Here is a 23309-nt window from a genome sequence, read left to right as displayed (position 1 = left end):
GACTGGGACAACACATCTATTCTGGGACAGGCTAAGCAAAGACATGCCAGAGAATTCCTAGAGGCCTGGCACTCCAACCACAACGCCATAAACAAACACATAGATCTAGATGCCATCTATCAACCCCTCAGAAAACGAACAGGAAATGACATCACCACAAACCCCAGGAACCCCATCCAGGACAAACGTATAAATAGAAAGCAGGAGACAACAGCTTCGCTTCACTTGGAGGTTGCCACTGACGATGTTACCTAGCCAGGTAATGAAACGTCTGGATATCAAACCTACAGCTCAGCGAGCAAACCTACACCGTAAGCTGGATCAGATGTTAATTTTTAAATCTGAGATTGGCTAACTTCAGTTGAGCAAAGGGAATATGGGCCAAGGGCAGGGACATGTAGTTAGGTCACAGATCAGCCATCATTGAATGGCAGAACAGGCTGGAGGCCTACTCCTGTTGCTATGCTCCAGTGGATGGGCAACACATGTCCATGGTGCTTAGATCTCAGGAAAGATAAAATCTGCCAAAGAAAATAGTCACAGCAGCATCATTTGAAGTTTTTAAGGTGCATCTTTCGATAACTTCTGGTGAGAAGATTTGTTTTATCTCGACCACTTTACCCGTGGGTCTTGTCTGGTTCAGCTGGCATGAAACATGTTCATAATGTTGGCAGAATGTGGATGATAGATGAGAGGCCAACACAAGCGAAGCAGAAAGCATGGAAGCACTATCGAAGGCTTTGTGAATTTTAAAGCTGAGAAGGATGGGAAGCTTTAAAACTCCTTGGATCAGTGAAGACACATTTCTGGAGACTGATTTCGGATCAGAGGTTTTATAACCATCTTTTATGGGCATGGAGTCTGCAGCTCTGAAGGACCTTGACCTGCCGCAGAGGGACTGCCTCCAGTGGGGAGGGAGGGGAATATTAGCCAGGTCACACTGAGAGGCATGTTAATCATATCATTTAGCTGCCCTGGTCCATGTTGCAGACAGTAGATCCTGATCCCTTCCATCCTCAGGGAATGCTGTTCACAGCAGTGGGAATGTGTAGGGAGGCATTTACATCCGGTTCCTCCCTGTTTTCCTGCTGCCACGCCCTGTCTCTGAGGAGCTGAGAAAAAGCAGGCTAGTGTGTCCGTGATCAAAGTGCAGTCCCAGACGCCTGAAACAGTCTCTGATTATGTTTAGTTAAGGAACGCAGAAAATCAGGAGAATATATCATTAAGTAGCAGGCAGTGGAGTCACAGTCTAGGGATGTGGAGTAGACCATTTAGGACTGAGATGAGGAGAAATGTCTTCACCCAGAGAGTGGGGAGCCTGTGGAATTCTCTGCTACAGAAAGCAGTTGAGGCCAAAATATGATTGCAAGGAGGAGTTAGAATTAGGGCTTAGGGACATGGGGAGAAAGTGGGAACGGGGACTGAATTAGATAATCAGCCATGGTCATAGATTGAACAAAACAGGCTTGAAGGCCTGCAATGGCCTACTCCTACCTTTCATGTTTCTGATAGTGGGCGTAAGCTGCTGTATTAGATTGGTAAACTGAAAACAACAGGCTTATTTGAGGATGAAATTCTTCAACATCGTGAAGGTTACCAAGGATCAAAAACTGAATTGGACTCGCCATATAAATACAGAAGCGGCAGGAGCAGTTCAGAGGCTAGGAATCCTGCAGTGACCAACTCACCTCCTCACTCCCCAAAGCCTGTCCACCATCTACAAGGCGCAAGTCAAGAGTATGATGGAATATTCCCCACATACCTGGATGGACACAGCTCCGACAACATTCAAGAAGTTTGACACCATCTAGGACAAAGTAGCCCATTTGATTGGCACCATAATCACAAGCATCCACTCCCTCCTACACTCAGTAATAGCAATGTGTATTAAGGTGCACTGCAGAAATTCACCAAAGATCCTCAGACAGCACCTTCCCAACCCGTGACCACCATCATCTAGAAGGACCAGGGCAGCAGATACATGGGAACACCACCACATGCAAATTCCCCTCCAAGCCACTCACCATCCTAACCTGGAAATATATCACTGTTCATTCAGTGTCACTGGGGAAAATGTCAAAACTGTGTCCTTACATCAAATGGACTGTAACAGTCCAAGGAGGCAGCTCATCACCAGCTTCTCTAGGGCAACCAGGGATGGACAATAAATGCTCCTCAGCCACATCTCATGAACAAATTCAAAAAGGACAGGGTTTTAGGTTTGATAGAGGGTATTCAAAATCAGGAGAGGTCTGGACTGATTGGATAGGAAAGAGCTGTTCTCATTGGTGGAAGGATCGCGAACGAGGGACGAGGATGTAAGGCATTTAACAATGATGACATGAGAAGAAATGTTTCCATGCGTGAGAGGTTCCAAAAAGGGAATGCATTGCCTGAGAATGTGGGAGGACAAAAATTAAATTGAGCCATTCAAGAGGGAATCGGAATATTACCTGAAAAGGAAAAATATACAGGGTTACGAGGAGAAGGCAAGAAACTGGTACTAGGGGAAATGTTCACTTGGAGGGCTGGCATAGACGTGGTGGGCTGAATAAGCTCCTCTTTTACTGTGGCAATTCCGTGATCCAGTGACAAAGCCTGTTCACCTTTAAATCTCCAACACAGTGCAGTCAACATGCAGCATTGTTTAATTTAAATGACAGAACACTTGGAAAAAAAAAACAGAAAACTTACTGCAGAAGGATCAACAATGCTTGTGTCTTCCTTTCAATTGTGCCGTGATGTTGAATCTTGGAACAAGCTATTCCTGCTGTAGGTCCTGATGGACGTACCTGGAGTGCTGTCAACTGTCTCTCCTGTGACATTTAAACACGAAAGAAAATCATCAGCGGAAGTTTAAACACTGATTCCTATCATTGCCGTCCCTCAGTCACAGCTGTATATTATCATCTATAAGGCGCACTGCAACAGCTCACCAACACGCCTTAGTTAGCACCTTCCAAACCTATGACCTTTAGAATCTAGAAGAACCAGGGCAGCACATGCCTTGGAACAGCATCAACTGCAAGTCCCCTCATCCAGATTTGGAACTGTATCGCTGTTCTTTTAGTATTGCTGGGCAACACTCTACCTAACAGTACTGTTGGTGTCTTTGCACCACTGTAACTACTGAAGTTCAACAAGGTCGCTCCCAAAACCTGCGAAGGGGGAATTAGGAATGTGGAAGAAATGTTAACCTAATCAGCAACACCAACAAATCACGGAGGTACAAAGAATATCAAAATCACCCACTTTGAACGTGAGAAAGAGGAGACCAAGATTAAGAGGTAAATCTGTGACCCTGCACTCCCAGTGTGAAGTGGTGCTCAAATGGGGCCTAACCTCAGTGTCAACCATAGCACAGCACTCTCACCACTGAACCAAAAGATTGTGTATTAAGTCCCACTCCTGGACTTGGGCATAAGAATTGAGGCTGAAGCTAACTGCAATGCTGAGGGAGGTGCTGTTTGATGGATGAGGAGTTAACATGAGGCTCTGCTCTCTTGGGTAAAGTACAAAGTATCGCATGGCACTATTTTGAAGAAGCAGAGGGCTAGTCCTAGTTTTCTTGTTAATATTTGTGGGCGGCACGGTGGCACAGTGGTTAGCACTGCTGCCTCACAGCGCCAGAAACCCGGGTTCATTTCTCGCCTCAGGCGACTGACTGTGTGGAGTTTGCACGTTCTCTCCGTGTCTGCATGGGTTTCCTCCGGGTGCTCCGGTTTCCTCCCACAGTCCAAAGATGTTCAGGTCAGGTGAATTGGCCATGCTAAATTGCCCGTAGTGTTAGGTAAGGGGTAAATGTAGGGGTATGGGTGGGTTGCGCTTCGGCGGGGCGGTGTGGACTTGTTGGGCCGAAGGGCCTGTTTCCACACTGTAAGTAATCTAATCTAATTTATGCCTCAAACAAAATTTTAGGCAAAAAGATTACTTGGTCATTTTGGTTTTTTATCAGTCTAAAAGGGTCAGAAAGGATTAATACTGAAGAGTGCAAAAAGAACCATTCATTACGATGGTGTCATACAGACATGTGGGCAGAAAAGCTTAGAATCTTGAAGGAGTGAGACTGAACATTTGATCATCTGTGACAGTGTCTGCTTGTCAATGTAACCTGGAACTTGTCGCTAACATCCAATAAACTACAACAAACACAGAACGCTGGAGAAACTTTGCAGGTCTGGCAGCATCTGTAGAGGGAGAAACAGATTTAATGTTTCAGATCCAATGTGACTCTTTTTCAGAACAATTCCTGGACTCGAAACGTTAACTCTGTTTCTCTCTCCAGAGATCGGCCCGATGTGCTGAATTTCTCCAGCATTCTACTTGCTTTTTTCAGGTTTACAGCATCCACAGTATTTTTCTTTTATGCATTAAACTATATTTGAATTACAAAAGACTTTTCTAATTAACCTCATTTACCTCCACCACACTACATCAACCAAGTCCTGTCATTTCCTATACCTAAAGAGAAAGGCAACAACTTCAACAGGAGCATCACAGCATACACCATAAGTACGCAAGTAAATGTCAATCTCAGTTGCTCCCCTATTTTTGGCCAAAGAATCTTGAATTTTCTGTATATCTCGTGTAAAAGTTAACCCTAGTTCTTCACAGATAATAGATCAACATTATCCTGTTCATAAACGTTACAGTGAGGAAATGATTTTTTTTTGTGCTATTATAAGTTTTGAAGCACAATTCATACCAATTTGGGGTGAAAGTTCAAGAAGCATCAGGTCAGAGTCAGGTGACAACCTCCTTTTGTGTGCAGCTCAATTTCCCCTGTAGCACTCATGGAATACAGTCATGTGCTAGTTGAGGTTTTGAAATTTCTTCATCATTTTGTGTAAAAATGCCCTCCAGAAAAAAAAACCTCGAATATATACAGCGTATTTAAACTGAAAGCTATGGAAGTTGCAGAGAAGACAACTAACCGTGTAACAGCAACAGAATTTAGTGTTTCAGAGAAACTTGTGAGAGACTGGAGAAAGCTATCGAACCAACTTCAGACAATGTTAAAACAACAATGTGCCAACAGAGGTAAAGCTAGCAAGTGGTCACAACTGGAGAAAAGTTTACTGAGTAGGTACTTGAAAAGCGTCAAAATGGAAAATCTGTTAGTCATGAAGCCATCCAAATCCAGACACAAAACAAATCAGAGAAAGCTGGAATTTTGGATTTTGAGGCAAGTGCTGGATGGTGCACAAGGTTTCTGAGAAGGCATGGCTTAGGTACTTTGGCTGAGAACTCAGACTGCACAAAAGCTGCCTGCTGAACCAGGAGGTCAGACATTACAGTTTCACCAGTTTGTAATCCGAAATCGGCAGAAGGAAGGCTTCTGCTAATGATACGGTACTTTGCACTGTAGCATGAATTTCAGCGATTGATTAATATGTAAATCCCAGAATTTCTTTCAAGTCACTGCCCCGAGATAACTTCAGGTTTTATCAGAATGAAGGAAGATTCTTGGAACACAGCATTAATCTGCATCTCGCCAATCCATTTCACACCACTCTTTATTTCAACATCACCTCCTCCTCCATCCATTCTTGTTAAGATTTTTTTTGCCATAAATTCCTTTATTCTGATAAAACCTGAAATTATCTTGGGGCAGGGATTTACATATTAATCAATCGTAACCTGCACCTCCATTCTAACTGATTGAAGACTTAATAGCCATCTAGGTTTGTTCAATACATTTGCCTAGGTTGTATGATCCTTTGATCTTTCACTATAAATTCTGTGTCCAATGCATTCTCTCTCACTAGCTGCCTGAGGAAGGAGCGGCGGCTCTTTAAGCTTGTGGTTTCAAATAAACCTGTTGGACTATTACCTGGTGTCGTGTGATTTTTGGCTTTGAGAACTGAACATGTATCCAAGCAGAGGCAAACCCTGTAACAATAGCCTGATCAAATCAAACAGCACATTCCCTTGAACGTTTGTAGGCAAATCATAGACTGAACTCAACTAGCCCACTCCCTCCAGCAAAGGTCTACTGTTAGATATGATTCAGAATTGGTCAGCACTTACTGAACAATCCCAGGCATGCTAACAATTAATGTAAAATAATCAGTCAAGTGGTATGATGGTAATGGCACAACCTTAGGCATTCAGAACCCCATGTTAATGTTAGAATCATAGAATCCCTACAGTGTCGAAGTAGGCCAATTGGCCCATCGAGCCCATACGAACCCTCCAGAGACCATCCCACCCAGACCCACCAATTCCTATAACCCTGCATTTCCCATGATTAATCTACCTTGCCTGCACATCTTTGGACTGTGGGAGGAAAACAGAGAACCTGGAGAAAACCCTCACAGACATGGAGAGAATGTACAAACTCCACACAGACAGTCGACTGGCATGTTAGGCAGCAGTGTGAACCACTGAGCCACTATGCCACCCACCTGGGGAAATGGGTTCAAAACTCACAATGGCAGCTGGTCAAACTTGAATTCATTAAAAAAATCTGGAATTAGAAAGTTAGCCTAAAGGTGAGAATTGTGGTTAAAAACCAATCTGGTTCATTAATGTTCTTCAGGGAAGGAAATCTGCCAATCTTACCTGGTCTGGACTCCAAGTGGCTCTAGACCCATGGCAATGTGGTTGACTCTTAACTACCTGTCTGGCAATTTGGGATAGGAACTAAACGCAGGCCTAAGCAGCAATTCCAACATTCCATGAACAATTTTTTACAAATTTACATTTGTTAGAAGTGATATATATGCAGAGACCTGTTCTCTGTAAACAATAGGAATATGTTTAAGTCTTGAGCCTTTTTATGAAATATCCAACAGTTTGGAGAGCCTATAGCTCCCTGATGCTTTCCACATCACATTGTTTTGTCCAATCAGAATTGACTTGCCAATGAAACAGCATTGTTTTCACCTGTCGTAATCGTTGAAAAGTTGGCATTCTTGCATTGTGGCCTGACGGCACAGGATTAAAAGTTTCGGCAGCACGTCTCTCATCTTTTAATACAATCCAGTCTTGACAAGTTACTTCAACTGGATAGATTAAACAGGACCTGGGGTCACGCCTACTGATTAGTTAAGGGCAGGATTAGGTATTGCCAGGCAGGAAGTTTATAAAGACAAAGGAGAAAGTTTGTCTGTGTCTCTGGTTGGGTCGGAAAACATCTTTCAGCAGAGGTCAGTATCCAGTAATTTGAATCAGACTCAACGTTACCTTTGGGACCAATTCTGACCACCAATAAATGGATGGGGAGGACATTTTATAAAGTTGATATTTAATTAATTAGAATTAGTTTTAAAATCTGGTTCTTTTGCCTCTTCCATTCCCAGGAGAAACACCAGGGACTTGGCATCTAGTGACACAATTGTGTTGGACAGGCTAGGTGAACTACTTAGCATTTTTATGGTGGATGCTACTGTATCTTTGAATTGAAGCAACCTAATTTGAAGAACAATTACAAAAGTACGAATAACGAGAGTAGAAACCAGTATAAGAAAACAACACAGCGATGAGATAGTGATAGATTAACAGCTCTGACTTAATTTTGTATATTATCTGCTTCTGCGCTGATTCACAATTGAATTCTCCAACATAGAACATATTTAGTCTGAGGATCCGAAAGGATCATGGAGGTTATACAGATGCAGGGACAAAGACAAAATATTAAAGCTGACTAGAAAGTTGAGAATGAGGTAAGAAAGACAAGAACAGGGATGTAACTGTGGACAAGAACTGGACAAGAAAGCACAGAGTAAGGGACAACTAAGTAGGCTGGGTGTACATTTATGTTTGGTTATGCAGGAAGGGGTCGATCTGGGGAAACGATTACTTTCAATGAGTAGAGACATCCAAAGAATGTTAGGAGTTAGTAAGATGGTTCTGACTACAGCTAGGGTTCTCAGGTCTTGTGGTTCCAGCTTTGAGTCACCTGAAGACTGTTTGAATCACAAATTTATCATTTCATACAGCGGAGGGAGTTTGACACAAAGGTGCAATCCTTCTGGTAAAATGACAGGATTTCTATAGAGGTCATTAATCAAATGAAAAATCATCTTGAAATGGCTACTAATGAAAGGTGACCCAGTTTTAAGCAATGCTTCAAAGTCAGTGTGCAACACTGCAAAAAGCATCTTAATTAATTGTTAACAGTAAGAAGGCTCTCTTCAGGCTTAGCAGAGTGTCTAATTAATCACTTCAAGTTCCATCTACAAAAGGTTAGAATCATTAGCTAACAAGTGGCAAAAAAAAGTGCAGTGAGACAGGCGCCTGTCTATTTGCCTTCAAAGTGACATCAGATAGTTTCAGAAAACTGCTGAACTTTCTGAGTTTATAAAGTTTGACATAGACAGCTAAGATTGGTTTCTGTAAGTTGCTCTTGCTGTTATAAATCAGAAGCTGTATCTGTTCTATATGATTCAGATTCACATTTAAGGCATCATGCTTAGATTTTTTTTAGCCATCTTACGGTCTTTATCATGGTCTTCAAACTCTTCAAATTGGTGTGTATCAGCACAAAAACATTGGCTTGCGCACTAAAGCAACTAATTATTTTCCTATACAATTAAATATGAAATGTAATAATTTACCAAATGTTAAAAATACAAAGTACATACAGTGTACCATCCAGTTGGAAAATAAACTTCAAATCCCATTTCCTGTCTAGAGTTGGGATGACATATTTCTGCTCCATTAACATTTCCCACACTCTCATTTGATCCACTCAGGTGCTCAGATCTTTTATCCTTGCTTTTATTACTTTCACCAATTTCATGTCCCCTCAGCATCTTCTTGGACTTTTCTCCGTACAATCCAACTTGCTCACCACACTCTGCACTCAAGATTTTGTTTGAACTGAAAGTTGTCACAATCCTAGAGGACCATAGGCTGCTTTCTCGTTAGAGAGAGGGAACTGGTGATGAGGTTATCCTGAAGGTCAGTGACTTCAATTAGTACAGTAATTGAACCCACCAGTTTACATCCCACCAAACTGTCTGGCCAACTGAACAAGAATGTTGTCAACTGCCTTAACTCAATAACTTCCTACAGTCCTGTTTCTCAATCCACATGCTATAGCCTTCTAACTCTGAGACTGCTGGAGAAATTCAGTAGATCTGGCAACATCTGTGGAGAGAGAAACAGAGTCAACATTTACGAGTCCTCTCTAACTCTTCTTCAGAACTTCTTGAATTTTATAAATTTGCTTTTTTTTTTAAAAGAGATGTACAGCACAGAAACAGATCTTTTGATCCAACTCATCCATGTTCTCCAGATATCCTGATTTAATCTAGTCCCATTTGCCAGCATTTGGCCCATATTCCTCTGAACCCTTCCTATTCACATACCTATCCAGGTGCCTTTTAAACATTGTTTTTGTACCAGACATGGTATGACACTGGTCTAGATTAGGTGCGATTTGAACCCAAGCTTTGTGGTGCAGTGGTAGTGTCCCTATCTGTGGACCACAAGGGCCCCCACACTAATTTTTATATACTAACTAGCTTCAATCTAGCAAGTCACATGGTAGACAGCCAGCACTTTCAGACAATAGCCACTCTTTAAGCCTGCTCTAGTACATATGAACACAGATTAGTGAAAAATTCAGGAGTGGGTTAATCACCATTTTACAAATTTTGTCTGTGCATCATATAGGAGGGAGATCAATGAACAGGAAGGGAATAAATCAAAGTTTCTGGTTGGAATATCAGGTCACAGAAACTCACTCCCATATATTCAGTAACTTATTCTTTGGAAAAACAACTGTGACCCAAAAAAGCAAATGTTCTTAAACTGTCAGCTTTGATTAGACTTTCAATGCAACTCTCATGAGATTTTATAAGTAGAAGCATAACTTTTCCTATTTAGTCTTCTGCACCATTGAATTATGTTCCATTTATAATTACATTTTGTGGAACAGGGAAAGAGAGTTACCAAGTGGTGAGAAATTGTGCAAACAAGGAGATGGCTTTTTCAGTTTGTTTCAGAATTATCATCATGTCACATGTGAGGGCAAGGCTAATGTAATAAAGTTGCACTTACACATAGACTCCATAATGACTACATTAAGAAATGCTTGATGATGCTTAAATGAATGAAGATGAGAAATAGAGTTGTATTTGAGATAATGTGTAACGTCTTTGGAGATACTGCAAGGAGGTGGAGTGGAGTGGAGTGGAGGGACATGACCATTTCGAATAGTGGAACAGGTTCAAAGGACCAAGTAGCTATCCTTCCTATTTTCTTATGTACTTAAAGCTGTAAAATATTTGAATGGGAGTCTGAATTATGCATTACATTGAAATAAGAAACCTTAAGTGATTCATAATATCATCAGAGATTATGCTATGATTTTGTCACCCATAGATCGATCACCCATAAATCGATCACCCATAGCAGTGTTGATCGGTCATTAACTCACTAATTAATGATGTACACACGACTCCTGTACTAATCCCTAAAAATTGCTGTCAGACATCAGTACAGATCCTGCTTTCAATGCACACTGATTGAAACTCTCTGGAATTATGTTAAGTTATAGACATATTACCCTTGGATACACATTTAAGTGACCGAAGTCAGGTTAATACATTGTACTCTGCCCTGCAGTTTGAAAGAAAAAATGGTTAGGAAGTCTATCTCACTTCTTGAATCTTTACAAATATTCCCCTTTTCATTCTCATTCATAGTTATAGAGGTGTACAGCAGGGAAACAGACCCTTCAGTCCAACTGGTCCATGCCGACCAGATATCCTAAATTAATCTAGTTCCATTTACCACCATATCCCTCTAAACCCTTCCTATTCAAATACTCACTCAAATGCCTTTAAATGTTGCAATTGTACCAGCCTCCACCACTTCCTCTGGCAGCTCATTCCATACACACACCACCCTCTGTGTGAAAAAGATGCCCCTACGTCCCTTTTAAATCTTTCTCCTCTCACCCTCAACCTATGCCTTTTAGTTTTGGACTCCCCCACCCCAGGGAAAAGACCTTGTCTATTACCCTATCCATGCCTTAGTCTTAAGAATTGGATAAGTAATAGATCTAGTCAGTGTAATGAAGCAAAGTAAAACATCACAGATGCTGGAAAGCTGAAATAAACACCGTAAGTACTGGAGAAATTCAGCAGATCTGGCAGCCTCTGCAGAAAGTTAATGCTTTAAATCCGATGTTAATCTTCTTTAGAATTAAATAATGTACAGAGTATTGATTATGAAAGGACAATTTAAATTAACAATTATCTCTCTTTCCAGCAAGTTATTATGAGTACTGGAATTCTCAAACTAACGTTATAACACACTCTCTCTGCTAGATACCTTGCTTTGGTGGGGCAGGTAGTTTTCTCCTCTGTTGCCTGGACGAATCAATGGTCTCTGCCTAAAATAAAATAAAAGGTACATTTCCACCATCAGACCAATTTATCAGGAAACTTTCAACATCTCCTGTACAATCGCAAAAACTTCCCTTACCTTCATTTCTGGCTGGTTACGTTTCTTTAGAAGCCGTTCACAGGGAACCACATTCAATCCTGCCACGTTCAGAGCCGAAATTCTGCGTTCAATATCTGAAACCTGTTAGATGGGCAAATGATACACAATGTACAATCACTTTTTTCAAATTATTATTCATTCGTGGGATGTGGGCATCACTGGCTGGGCAAGTATTTATTACCTGTCCCTAGTTGCTTCTTAAACTGCTGCAATCCACGTGCTATGGTTGACCCACAATGCCATTAGGGAGGGAGTTCCAGGATTTTGATCCAGCGACACTGACGGAATGGCGATATATTTCCAAGTCAGGATGGCAAGTGGCTTGAAGGGGAACTTGCAGCTGGTGACATTCCCAAACATCTGCTTCGAGGTGGAAGCGGGCGTGGATTTGGAGGGTGCTGTCCAAGGATCCTTGATGAATTTCTGCATTGCATCTTATAGATGGCACACCCTGCTGCTACTGACAGTTGGTGATGGAGACAGTTAGTGACTGGGGACGTGGTGCCAACCAAGCAGGTACTTTGGCCTGGACAAGTCAATTATTAACACCAGATCTAAACAGTCACAATTGTTAAGTGCTGCTGGGATTGGCTGTTTTGTATTGTGGGTTATATGTATTTTTCAAAACCCAGGCTGTTTGCCTTCACATAATCATGTTTTTGAATCTATTATTTCTTAGACTTTCTGATAAAAGCAACTCAGTTGATGGCACATTTTTAACATTTCTCCTACAATAGATCTCAAATTCATACATCAGTTTATATTAAGAGCTGGCAATCAGGGCCTTGTTTTAACCCACTATACCCCACCATTGCCCATCTCCAAAAAACACCTCTCTGCCGACCTTACCTTGACTCCAATGAAGCACTGTTGGTTCCAAGGCCCTCATCGGTGGAATGCCAAGACCCACCAACTACAAACTCTAACTCATTCAGACCTCTGCCACCCACATTGCAACTTGTGGAAAATCCCTCTTCGTTATCACCGGTCATCACAGTGAAATCCACCCTCTTCTTATCCTTCAGTGAACTGACTTTGAAACCTTCATCTCTGTCTACAAATCTCTCCGGCATTCAACATACTCCTTCCTATTTCCACAATGTTTTCTCTTCAATGCACTAGAACGCACTCCCACAACTTGCACACTTTGATTTATTGCCGGCTCCCCCCCTCCTCTGTTTCATTATTGACGATGGACCCCTTGAACTGTTTTGCCCCGAGAATCTTGCCTGAAATGCTCAGTGTTGCTAAGTGATGCTGCACTCTCCGAGCCAGGAGCATGCTTCTGAAATGTACTGTAATGCAGGAACTTTGAGGCTGAGTGTCATTGGTCTGAAAGTGTAATAGCATCCTTCTGCTAATTCAAAATTAATATAATTTATCTTCCTTTAACCTCAGCAGAAATGTGTTCTTTTTGAATTCTCACATGGGATGTGAGTGTCACTGGCAAGGTGGTAGCTGTTGCCTGTCCCTAATTGCCCCTCTGGGTCATTTCAGATGGCAGTTAAGAGTCTTCGCAATTCCAAGGGTCTGAAAGGATCTGTAGGCCTGAACGGGTCAGGACGGCAGATTTTCTTCCCAAAATGGCATTAGCGAACCAGAAGGTTTTTTTTTTACAACAATCAACAATGGCTACTTATTCACCATTAGATAAACTTATTTAAATTCCAGATATTTCCATCATCTGCCAGGTTAGGATTCAAATCCATGCCCTTGGAGTATTAGTCTAGGCCCTGGATTACTAACTCATGGATATTGTGGTGATAGTTCTGTCTCCTCGAGGAATGAAGTCAGCTCTTGATCAGCACCCACATAGGGAAAGTCAATCAACAATAAAATCTTGAATTTATACGGTGCCTGGAGCCAAGAAACAGAGTCTCAGAGTAAACAGCAAACCTTTTACTACTGAGAGGAGAATAATTTCTTGATTCAGAGGGTTATCATTGTTAATTCTCTGCTCCAAAGGGCTTGGTAGGCTCAGTCAGTGAGTATGTTCAAAACTGAGAATGGTAGATCTCTATGTAGTTAAAAACATCAGGAGATATGGGGAGAGTGCAGGAAATTGGTATTGAAGTGGAGTATTAGCCACGATTTTACTGATGTTAGAGTGCATTCAATGGGCTGAAACGCCTCCTCCTGCTCCTGTACCTTATATCCTTTAACATTGTAAAATGCACAGAAGCAAAATCTAAAGCAACTCGAAATCAAGATACATAAGGAGATAGGTCAGGTGACCAAAAGCTTGTTCAAAAAGGGTAGGTTCTAAGGAAGATCTTAACAGAGAAAAAACGTATTTCAGGTCACAATCAACACTAGCCTCACTTGGATACACTGGGATATAACAAGTAGGGGAGAAGATGGCCTGGTGGTATCATCGCTGGATTAATAATCCAGTGACCCAGGTAATGCTCTGGGGACCTGGTTCAAAACCTGCCACGGTAGCTGACGGAGTTTGAATTCAATTTTAAAACCTCTGGAATAAGGAGTTCAGTGATAAGACCATAAGACATAGGAGCGGAAATAAGGCCATTCGGCCCATCGAGTCCACTCCGCCATTCAATCATGGATGATGGGCATTTGAACTCCACTTACCCGCATTCTCCCCATAGCCCTTAAATCCTTGTGACATTAAGAATTTATCAATTTCTGCCTTGAAGACATTTAGCGTCCCAGCCGATGACTATTAATCAATTGTCGGAAAAACCCGTCTGGTTCACTAATGCCCTTGAGTAAAGAAAACTGCAATCCTTATCAGGTGTACACTACATGGGAGTCCAGAGCAATGTGGTTGCCCTCTGGGCAATAAATGCTGGCCTTGCCAGCGATGCCCTCATCCTGTGAATGAATAAAAAATGGTGATGGTGAATTGGATATGGTACATATAGTTGTCAGGTCCGCTCACCTCTGAATCAACAGGTTCTGGACTCAAGTCCTACACCAGAAACCTGAGCACAAAATGCAGACTCATGCTCCCTGGGGAGTAATCTGGGAGTGCTGCATTGTTGAAGATGTAACTTTCAGATAAGATTATAATCTAAGGTACCAATTTTTCTTTCAGGGGGTTGTGAAATAAACCCACATCATTAATTGAAGGAGGAAGAACAGAATTACTTGTGCTGCCCTAATATTTATCCTTCAATTGACAGGGTAAAAACAGAGAATCTGACCATTATCTCATTGTGGAAACTTTTTGTGTGCAACTGACTGTCATATTCCCTGCATTACAACAATACTAACACTTCAAAAATATTTCACTGGCAGTAAACTCCCTTGCAACATCCTCAGGCAACACATAAATAAGTTCTTTGTCTTTCCTTTAAGTGTCAGAAGTTTTAAATCAACCTGATTTTCACAGTGTCTCGTAAGACACATTATAAAATAAATTCACTGCTCAGACTCAGTTGAATTTTATCAGCAATCGACAAAGTGTCAATTTGGACACATCCTATGAATGGTCTCTCTCACTCGTGGGCTCCAGCACGTTTCCTTACAATCACAGAATCCCTACAATGTGGAAGCAGGCCATCTGACCCACTGACCACTCCAACCCTCCCAACAGCATTCCACTCAGACCCACCCTATCTCTGTAACCCTGCATTTCCCACAGTCAATCCACCTAACCTGCACATCTCTGCACTGTGAGAGGAAACCCACACAGGCACAGGCAAAATGTGCAAATCCACACAGACAGTCGCCCGAGGCTAGAATCGAACCCAGGACCCTGGTGTGGTGAGGTAGAGGTGCTAACCACTGAGCCACTTGTTTGATGTACTCTCATTTTGGTGTGCTGTCTTCCCAAACTCACCTCATGTTCTATACACTGTGCCTCTGTGGCACCCCACCCAACATATTCACCCACTCACTAGAGGTGGCAGCATTGACCATCACAGGCACTCCTGGTGGTAGCACCCAGACAACCTTCTGTCTGTAGCTGCTGTGCATGCTTCATGCTATTTGCCCAGGACATGCTGGACAGAGGGTAACTGGCACTCTGCATGGGGACCTGGAGGACATGCTGGGTGGGGCATACCAAGGTCCATGAAGCGTGGCCTGAGTTGCTGGTGACTGATGGTGTGTGAGGGAGTGAGATGTTGATGACTGATGGGGTGTGGGGGAGTGAGATGTTGGAGCCTGATGGGGTGTGGGGGAGTGAGATGTTGGAGCCTGATGCGAGTGTAGGGGAGTGAAATGTTGGTGACTGTTGGGGGTGTGGGGGAGTGAGATGTTGGAGCCTGATGCGAGTGTAGGGGAGTGAAATATTGGTGACTGATGGGGGTGTGGGGGAATGAGATGCTGGTGACTGATGGGTGTGAGGGGGAGTGAGATGTTGGTACCTGATGGGGTGTAGGGCAGTGAGATGTTGGTGACTGATGGGGGTGTGGGGGAGTGAGATGCTGGTGACTCATGGAGATGTGGAGCAGTGAGATGTTGGTGCCTGATTGGCATGTGGGGAAGTAAGATGTTGCTGACTGATGGGGTGTGGGGGAGTGAAATGTTGGTGACTCATGGAGGTGTGGGGGGAGTGAGATATTAGTGACTGATGGGGTGTGGGGGAGTGAGCGATAAGTTGGCAGTTGTCAGGTCCGCCCTACGACTTGTTGGGAATTGTGGTGATCCAATTTCTAACCAGCCCGTGGAAGACTGGGAAATTGCATATCAGTGAGGCAAGATGATAATAATGTTAATGCAGTCATCCTGCTGCTCACTAGCAAGAATAAATCCTTTAGATCACAATACATTGCAGTAGAAGCAGGCCATTCAGCCCACTGTGTCTGCTCTACCATTCAATGAGATCTTGGTTGATGTGATAATCCTCAACTCCACCGTCCTGCATTTTCTACATATTCCTTGATTTTTTACTGATTAAAAATTTGTCTATCTCAACTTTGAATAGATTTAATGATGCATCCTGAACAGTCCTCTGTATTAAAAAATTCCACAGATTGACAAGCCACTGTCTTAAAAGTGCAATCTCTTATTCTGAGGTGATGTCCTCTGGTCCTAGACTCTACCACAAGGGGAAACAATGTCTCTGCATCTCACCTGGGAGGTCCTCTAAGAATCGTGTGTATTTCAATAATGTCATCTCTCAATCTTCTATATTTAATGAGTATAGGTCCAATTCACTCAATCTCTCCTCAGAAGACAGTCCCTCCAGACCTGGTTTCAGCCTAATAAACCTTTCCTGGATCCCTCCAATGCCAGTATGTCTTTTCTTCAGTAAGGGGTCTAAAGCTGTACACATCATTCCAGGTATGGTCTAATTAGTGCCTTGTACAGTTTTGACAAAACCTCCCCACTTTTATATTCCATTTTCTCTAAAATAAAGGCCAACATTCTATTTGCCTTCCCTATTTCCCGCTGAAATTGCATGCTAGCTTTTTGAGATTTGTGAATGGGAATTCCCAAATCCCTCTGTTCTGTAGCTTTCTGCAAATGAATCTCACCCGACTGTTCACCACTTAGTTGGGAAGTAGGATGTTTTGGTTGTGACGTCCAGTTACTCCTCACTGGCCATCTCACGCGAATCTCCCAACGTTCCCACCATTACCCATGATTCAGTGACTGGGAAGATTCTGCCCCCTCTTTCTACTGAGTCAGAGAAAGCACCGTCCTGCTGAACTGGAGACACTCTTAAAGTCTTCGAGTTCCTCTTGCTTTTGTATTGGAGATGTGTAGTTTTAATAAGCCCATTATGGTAGTTTGGAATCTTTCAAGTAAGTCACAGAATCATTATTCAATATGGGCAACTTGCTTTGGCACTTTTATTGCCAAACAACACGTTCAACCTGAAAGGCAAGTTCTGTGAAATTGAGTTGGGCTAAATTTACGGAATATTCAGTTGTTTGTTGGCTTGAATCCAGTACAGTGCCCTGTCTGAACCCAACACAGCTTTGAATTTACCTGGAGCTCAGCCTGGTGAACCTGAGCAGCTGCAGTTGCCACTTGGTCCTCTAGATCAGCAAGTTCTGTCTCTGTGGTTACACTGTGGATGCTCCTTGCACAATCCTCCAGGTCGTTCAGTTGTCCCTCCAGACTGTACACTGTGCCCGCCGTTATGTAAACCTAGATAAAGTAAGGTAGTTACCGCACTGTGAGTGCTTGCTAGTGTTTCACTGTGGAAAAGACAACTTAGGTGAATATCCGAATGGCTACTATCAAACAGACCACGCGGTGAAGATATTTCGTCAGTAGTAAACAGGAAGGTATAGTGGAGGAACCCCATGTAGGAAACAGCAGCAGGTAGAAGGCCATTGAGAACAATGAGCCTGATCCTCCATCAAACTCCATGACGATGATCTTTGACCTCAATACCATTTTTTGCTTTCGAGGCTGACATTTCTGAAAGGGGAGATAAATATAGAAGAGGCTAATTCCATCGTAAAGAGCTTTGTTTTATGAACTCCAACATTCTGACGCAGTAATTTCTTCTTAATGATTAATCCCCCATACTCCCACATGTTCTTCAATCTCAGCTATGTACTGTGATGGGATTTTGCCTTCAGCTGTTTGTTTTACCTGACACGGTGATGTTCTGTTGTCTCCTGTAATGTAAGAAAGTGACTGCAGATATTGTGGTATTGGAGAATCCAACAGACACTTGTGACAGTTGTTACGTACAGCCATAATGAGGAGGGGGAGGAGTCGAAAAGTGTGGAAAAGCACAGGTCAGGCAGCATCCAAGGAGCTGGGGAATCGATGTTTCGGGCATAAGCCCTTCATCAGATTACCTTTATGGGCACATCTGGGCTCACATAAGATTACAATAGAGTAGTATGCTTCAAGTGAATAGAACTAAGGTGAAGTATGAGATGGCTAAACCGTCAGGTCACATGCTTTGATGCAGTGAAGTTATTGTTAACATCTCTCTTAAGTGTTCATTGATGCATTAACCATGAGATATAACATAACATAGCGCAGGCCCCACAACTTAATCTTTGCTTGTGGATAAAAGTGAGCACTCAACAGCATTTGAATAGTACCGAATCATTCTATTAAAAACACAAAAATTCTTAAAATGATCAAGAATGGGGTGGTGGAGTTGGTATGTGGCATGGAGTTAGGGGTTACTTTTACAGGTAGAGAAGTTGGTGAAAATTGATGACTTGAAACCCTCACTCATCTTTTCACTGTTGCTGCCTGATCCATTGCTGTTTTTGGCAATTTCTGTTTTTTTTTTAATTTTAGACTTGCATCATCTGCCTTATTTTGATTTTAGCGGGGCGTTTCAGATGACGGGGAGCAAGGATCCACTCCTGAAGTGGAGTTTGATCTATTTCCAAGTTACAAATGGTGCTTTCTACTTAATCTTTCAAAAATTCACTCCTTCCTGAGAAAGAGACCTTTAAAACAGAACAGAAAGGAAAAAAAAAAGTGATGACCTGGGTTTGTAACGAAATAACTAAGCCCGAAACCACCACAGAATAAAGAGTATGAGTGAGTCATCACCTCACTGTGTACTGCGGGGACTTCCTACACTCACATTGGATGCTGCATTTCCCTCATTACAACAGAAACAGCATTTCAAGAGTATCTCTTTGACACTGGAGATCCTTGGGACATCCTTTGGTTGTGAAAGGTGTTATCTCAATCTCAGTTTCTGTCTTGAAGTGCCACGCTTGAGAAAATGAATATTTTCTTTTTATTGTCATTCTTTCATGGCATGCATGGGCTGCACTGATTTATTTATTTTTTATTCATTCACGGGATGAGGGCATCGCTGGCTGGGCCAGCATTTACTGCCCATCCCTAATTACCCAGAAGGCCGTTAAGAGACATCCACGTTGCTGTGGGTCTGGAGTCCCATGTGTAGGCCAGATCAAGTAAGGATTTATTGCTGACATCTCATTTCCTCGAATTGTGAAACTCTTCATGTAGCACAATCATGTGACTTGTGAAGTTAAATGGTTAGCTCAGTTGGCTGGATGGTTTGCGATGCAGAATGACATCAGCAGTATGAGGTAGGGTAGATCCTAGCCTGAAGTAGGGTAGACCCTCAGGTTCAACCCAGTACCAGTTGTCCATCTCTGATGTGACAGCAGTCCTATGGTCCTCTGGCACTATGGTCACTTTATCTCAGGGGCTTCTCAAGAGTCTACTGCATTGTTTTGGGTCAGGCATTATATGTAGACCCAACTTGATAAGGATGGCAAATTTCCTTCCCTGAAGGACATGAAGGAACTAGATCTTTTCTTAAAAACAATCAACCTGTAATCTGTAATGTAATCTGTAATCTGTAAAAAAACCTGTTATGAAATTACTCTTTGTCCATCAGATCCTGAGGTGAGGCTTGAACCAAGGCCTTCTGGGTCAGAGGGAAGGACCTAATACTGTACAAAACAGCCAACTCCTATCAGATAAGCATTTGCAGCAACTGACTGTGGTTGTCACAGTCATGATTACTGAGGTTACTTTTATTAAACAAACTTAAATGCCTCCAGCTGCCTTTGCAGGATTTAAACTCGAAACCTTGGGGCATTAGGCGAAACCTGTGGAATACTAATACAGGGACATTGCCACAATCCTACCGTCTTCACTGTGATCAGTACAAGTCCCTTTCATCCCAATGTTCAGGTCTGTTGTTAATTTCCAAGTTTGTAGCTATTTGTTTTAGTTTGAAAACCTTATTCAATATCGTGATGATGTCAGACCTATTTAAGTGCATGGCTAACTGGATCAACAAAAAATAGCTCACAGGATATTATTTGTTCCTCTTACATTTTCCTCCAGTTTAGAGAGCTGTTCTTCAAGTTTTACTGCGTCCTTCCCTGTCGGAATTCTTCCTCCACTCGATTCCGACCGGGAATCACTTTTCCCTGTGGCCTCTCCAATCAGATCCTCTGTGGCATTGATGACTTTCAGCGCTTCTGTTGTGATGTTGCAGAGAGAGATGGCAGAATACTTCTGTTTGGTTAGAACATGGAGAGGAACAGAGAGAACAACATAATATTAACACTCGTTTGTGAAATAACTTCACCGAGGCCGGTATCCTGTTTCTAATTTACTATAGTATTGTTGATGAGTTTCAGAGAGGCATGACTAATAGGAAGAGTTTAGAGGGATATGGGCCAAGTGCTGGAAAATGGGACTAGATTAGGTTAGGATATTTTGTCGGCATGAACGAGTTGGATCGAAGGGTCTGATTCCTTGCTGTACATCTCTAAGACTCTAAGTCACCTTTTATTTATATGGGGAGAGTCCTCAACACTGATCCAGCTCCCTCAGAGCCAGCTCTTCTGGTGAACAGGACGTCCCACACACCTGTTTATTCTTTTTTTATGGAAATAAACACGAAGGAAATCCAGAAAAACAATCACAATACACAATAAAGAAAAATAAATAAATCAAAACAAGTCTACCTGAAACAAGGGGGAGAGACAAACAGGGAAACTCTCCTCCTCAGTTGGAAACACCAACAGCAACAACACTGGCTGTGTGGGCCAGGCAGTTCAGAGATCTGTCTCCTCCTCTCCCTAACACACAAAATGGAGAGTCCTTCACGTACTGATCCAGCTCCCTCAGAGGCAGCGCTCAGAGTGAACAGGATGTTTCACACTCCTGCTTATGGCTGTCAGCCAGGGGTCCTTGATTGGATCATATTAACAGCCCCAATCAGGGAACTCATATTCTTGTTACACTCACTGCAGTTCCATGGTGCAGAACATGAGTATTACTGATAAAGAGAAGTGCTTGTGAGGCCTTACATCAAGACAGACTCAAAAAATGTCAAATTTCAAAGGGAACAATAATTTATACTGCATGGGAAAAGGACTGATAAATTGGCCAGTCAATGGATTGGCTGAGATGTTGCTATGAGAATGTACCAGGGAATTAAGGTCTACTATGGTTCTGCTTAATTCAAAAAAGCTACAATGACTGATGTGCTCCTGTTACCTGCAGAAGACAGGTATTTGTGCATACATATAAACGTAAAGGTTACATTGCCAGATTCCTACTGGGAGGAGAAAGTGAGGTCTGCAGATGCTGGAGATCAAAGTTGAAACTTTATTGCTGGAACAGCACAGCAGGTCAGGCAGCATCCAGGGAACAGGAGATTCGACGTTTCGGGCACAGGCCCTTCTTCAGGAACCTGAAGAAGGGCCTGTGCCCGAAACGTCGAATCTCCTGTTCCCTGGATGCTGCCTGACCTGCTGTGCTGTTCCAGCAATAAAGTTCCAGATTCCTACTGGACCATGGAGCTGATCTCTCATTATAGAAAGATGATCAGTGGTGGTTTAACCTGAGGATCATCGTGCCACAGGTGAGGGAAGAGGCTGAGAAGGAGAGTGCTTCATTGTTATCTCGGCTGGGCAGCAGGGAATTACTTGAAAGTGAGGACTGCAGATGCTGGAGATCAGAGTTGAGAGTGTGGTGCTGGAAAAGTGCAGCAGGTCATGCAGCATCCGAGGAGCAGGAGAAACGACGTTTTGGGCAAAGGCCCTTCATCAGGAATGAGGCTGGGAGCCTCGGGGGTGGAGAGATAAATAGGAGGAAGGTGGGGCTGGGGAGAAGGTAGCTGAGAATGCAATAGGTAGGTGGAGATGGGTGTAATGGTGATAGGTCGGAGAGGAGGGTGGAGCGGATAGGTGAAGGAAGATGGACAGGTAGGACAGGTCATGAGGGCGGTGCTGAGCTTGAAGGTAAGGTGGGGGGAGGGGAAATGAGGAAACTGGTGAAATCCACATTGATGCAATGTGTTGAAGTGTTCCGAGGTGGAAGATGAGATGTTCTTTCTGCAGGCGTCGGGTGGTAAGGGAGTGGCGATGGAGGAGGCCCAGAACCTGCATGTCCTCGGCAGAGTGAGAGGGGGAGTTGAAGTGTTTGGCCACGGGGCAGTGGGGTTGGTTGGTGCGGGTGTCCCGGAGATGTTCTCTGAAGCGTTCTGCAAGTAGGCGTCCTGTCTTCCCAGTGTAGAGGATATCGCGTTGGGAGCAACGGATACAGTAAATGACATGTCTGAAAGTGCAGGTGAAACTTTGATGGATGTGGAAGGATCTTTTGGGGCTTCGGACAGAGATGAGGGGGAAGGTGTGGGGCACAGGTTTTGCAATTCCTGGGGTGGCAGGGGAAGGTGCTGGGAGGGGACGGTGGGTTGTTATGGGGCGTGGACCTGATGAGGTAGTTGCGGAGGGAACAGTCTTTGCGGAAAGCGGATAGGGGTGGGAAGGGAAATATAGCTCTGGTGGTGGGGTCCGTTTATAGGTGGCGGAAATGGCGGATGAGTATGCGATGTATAGGGAGGTTGGTGGGGTGTAAGTAGGGAATTTGACTGAACTATTGGCATTGGTTGACTTTGCAAACCAACTGTCCAGCCAACTGAGCTAATACATTGTTTCTACCAAGTGTAAGCAGATACCAAAAAACATAAGTCTCTTTCTTCAGCATTACAATATTAGTAAATATATCTAACATTGAAAATACTAAGTTAATATATTAAATGCACATGTAAACAATCAGACAGAATGTAAGCTGGCAGGAATGTGAAGTTGTGTAGCATAGCTTAGTGTTTGAAAACATTCATAATGATCAAAGCTGTTGACTCTGGTTTACTCTTCAACATGCCACTTGAGCTCATTCTTCTTCCAGACTTGTTAATGATTGAACTCAGGGACAGGGCTCGGGGTTTTGGGTAAGTGCTGTATTTTGGAGGTATAATGGCTACCATGTTCGCCCAACATGTGAAAGGTGCCCGGTTTGAACCTGAGAAGAGGGGCTGTGCTGTTTCTGTAGTAGCTATTACATTTACCATCGAGATTGGATTGTTAGGTATGCTCAAGGCTTAGGTTGTCAGATTTGTAATCAGTAAGGAAGGTTATGGGGCAAAGGCAGGACAGTGAAGTGAAAAC

At 42.9% G+C, this 23309-nt stretch overlaps 1 protein-coding gene across 4 annotated transcripts in view; it reads right to left on the bottom strand.

Moving 5' to 3' along the window:
- LOC122564519 (rab effector MyRIP-like) overlaps positions 1–23309 on the bottom strand; it is a 380608-nt gene that overhangs the window by 4476 nt on the left and 352823 nt on the right. For all 4 annotated transcript variants that reach the window (XM_043719525.1, XM_043719523.1, XM_043719524.1 and 1 more), the window contains 5 exons: positions 20182–20367; positions 17368–17529; positions 11443–11544; positions 11290–11350; positions 2695–2816 (listed from right to left, as the gene is read on the bottom strand). In XM_043719525.1, coding sequence (XP_043575460.1) covers positions 2728–2816; positions 11290–11350; positions 11443–11544; positions 17368–17529; positions 20182–20367 — 600 coding nt within the window. In that variant the 3' untranslated portion in view covers positions 2695–2727. The remainder of the gene's footprint in view (positions 1–2694; positions 2817–11289; positions 11351–11442; positions 11545–17367; positions 17530–20181; positions 20368–23309) is intronic.

This window comes from Chiloscyllium plagiosum, chromosome 29 (genome assembly GCF_004010195.1).
Source record: "Chiloscyllium plagiosum isolate BGI_BamShark_2017 chromosome 29, ASM401019v2, whole genome shotgun sequence".
Taxonomy (NCBI): domain Eukaryota; kingdom Metazoa; phylum Chordata; class Chondrichthyes; order Orectolobiformes; family Hemiscylliidae; genus Chiloscyllium; species Chiloscyllium plagiosum.
Note: the sequence above shows the minus strand (reverse complement) of the source record. Positions and strands in the feature narration are given on the sequence as shown.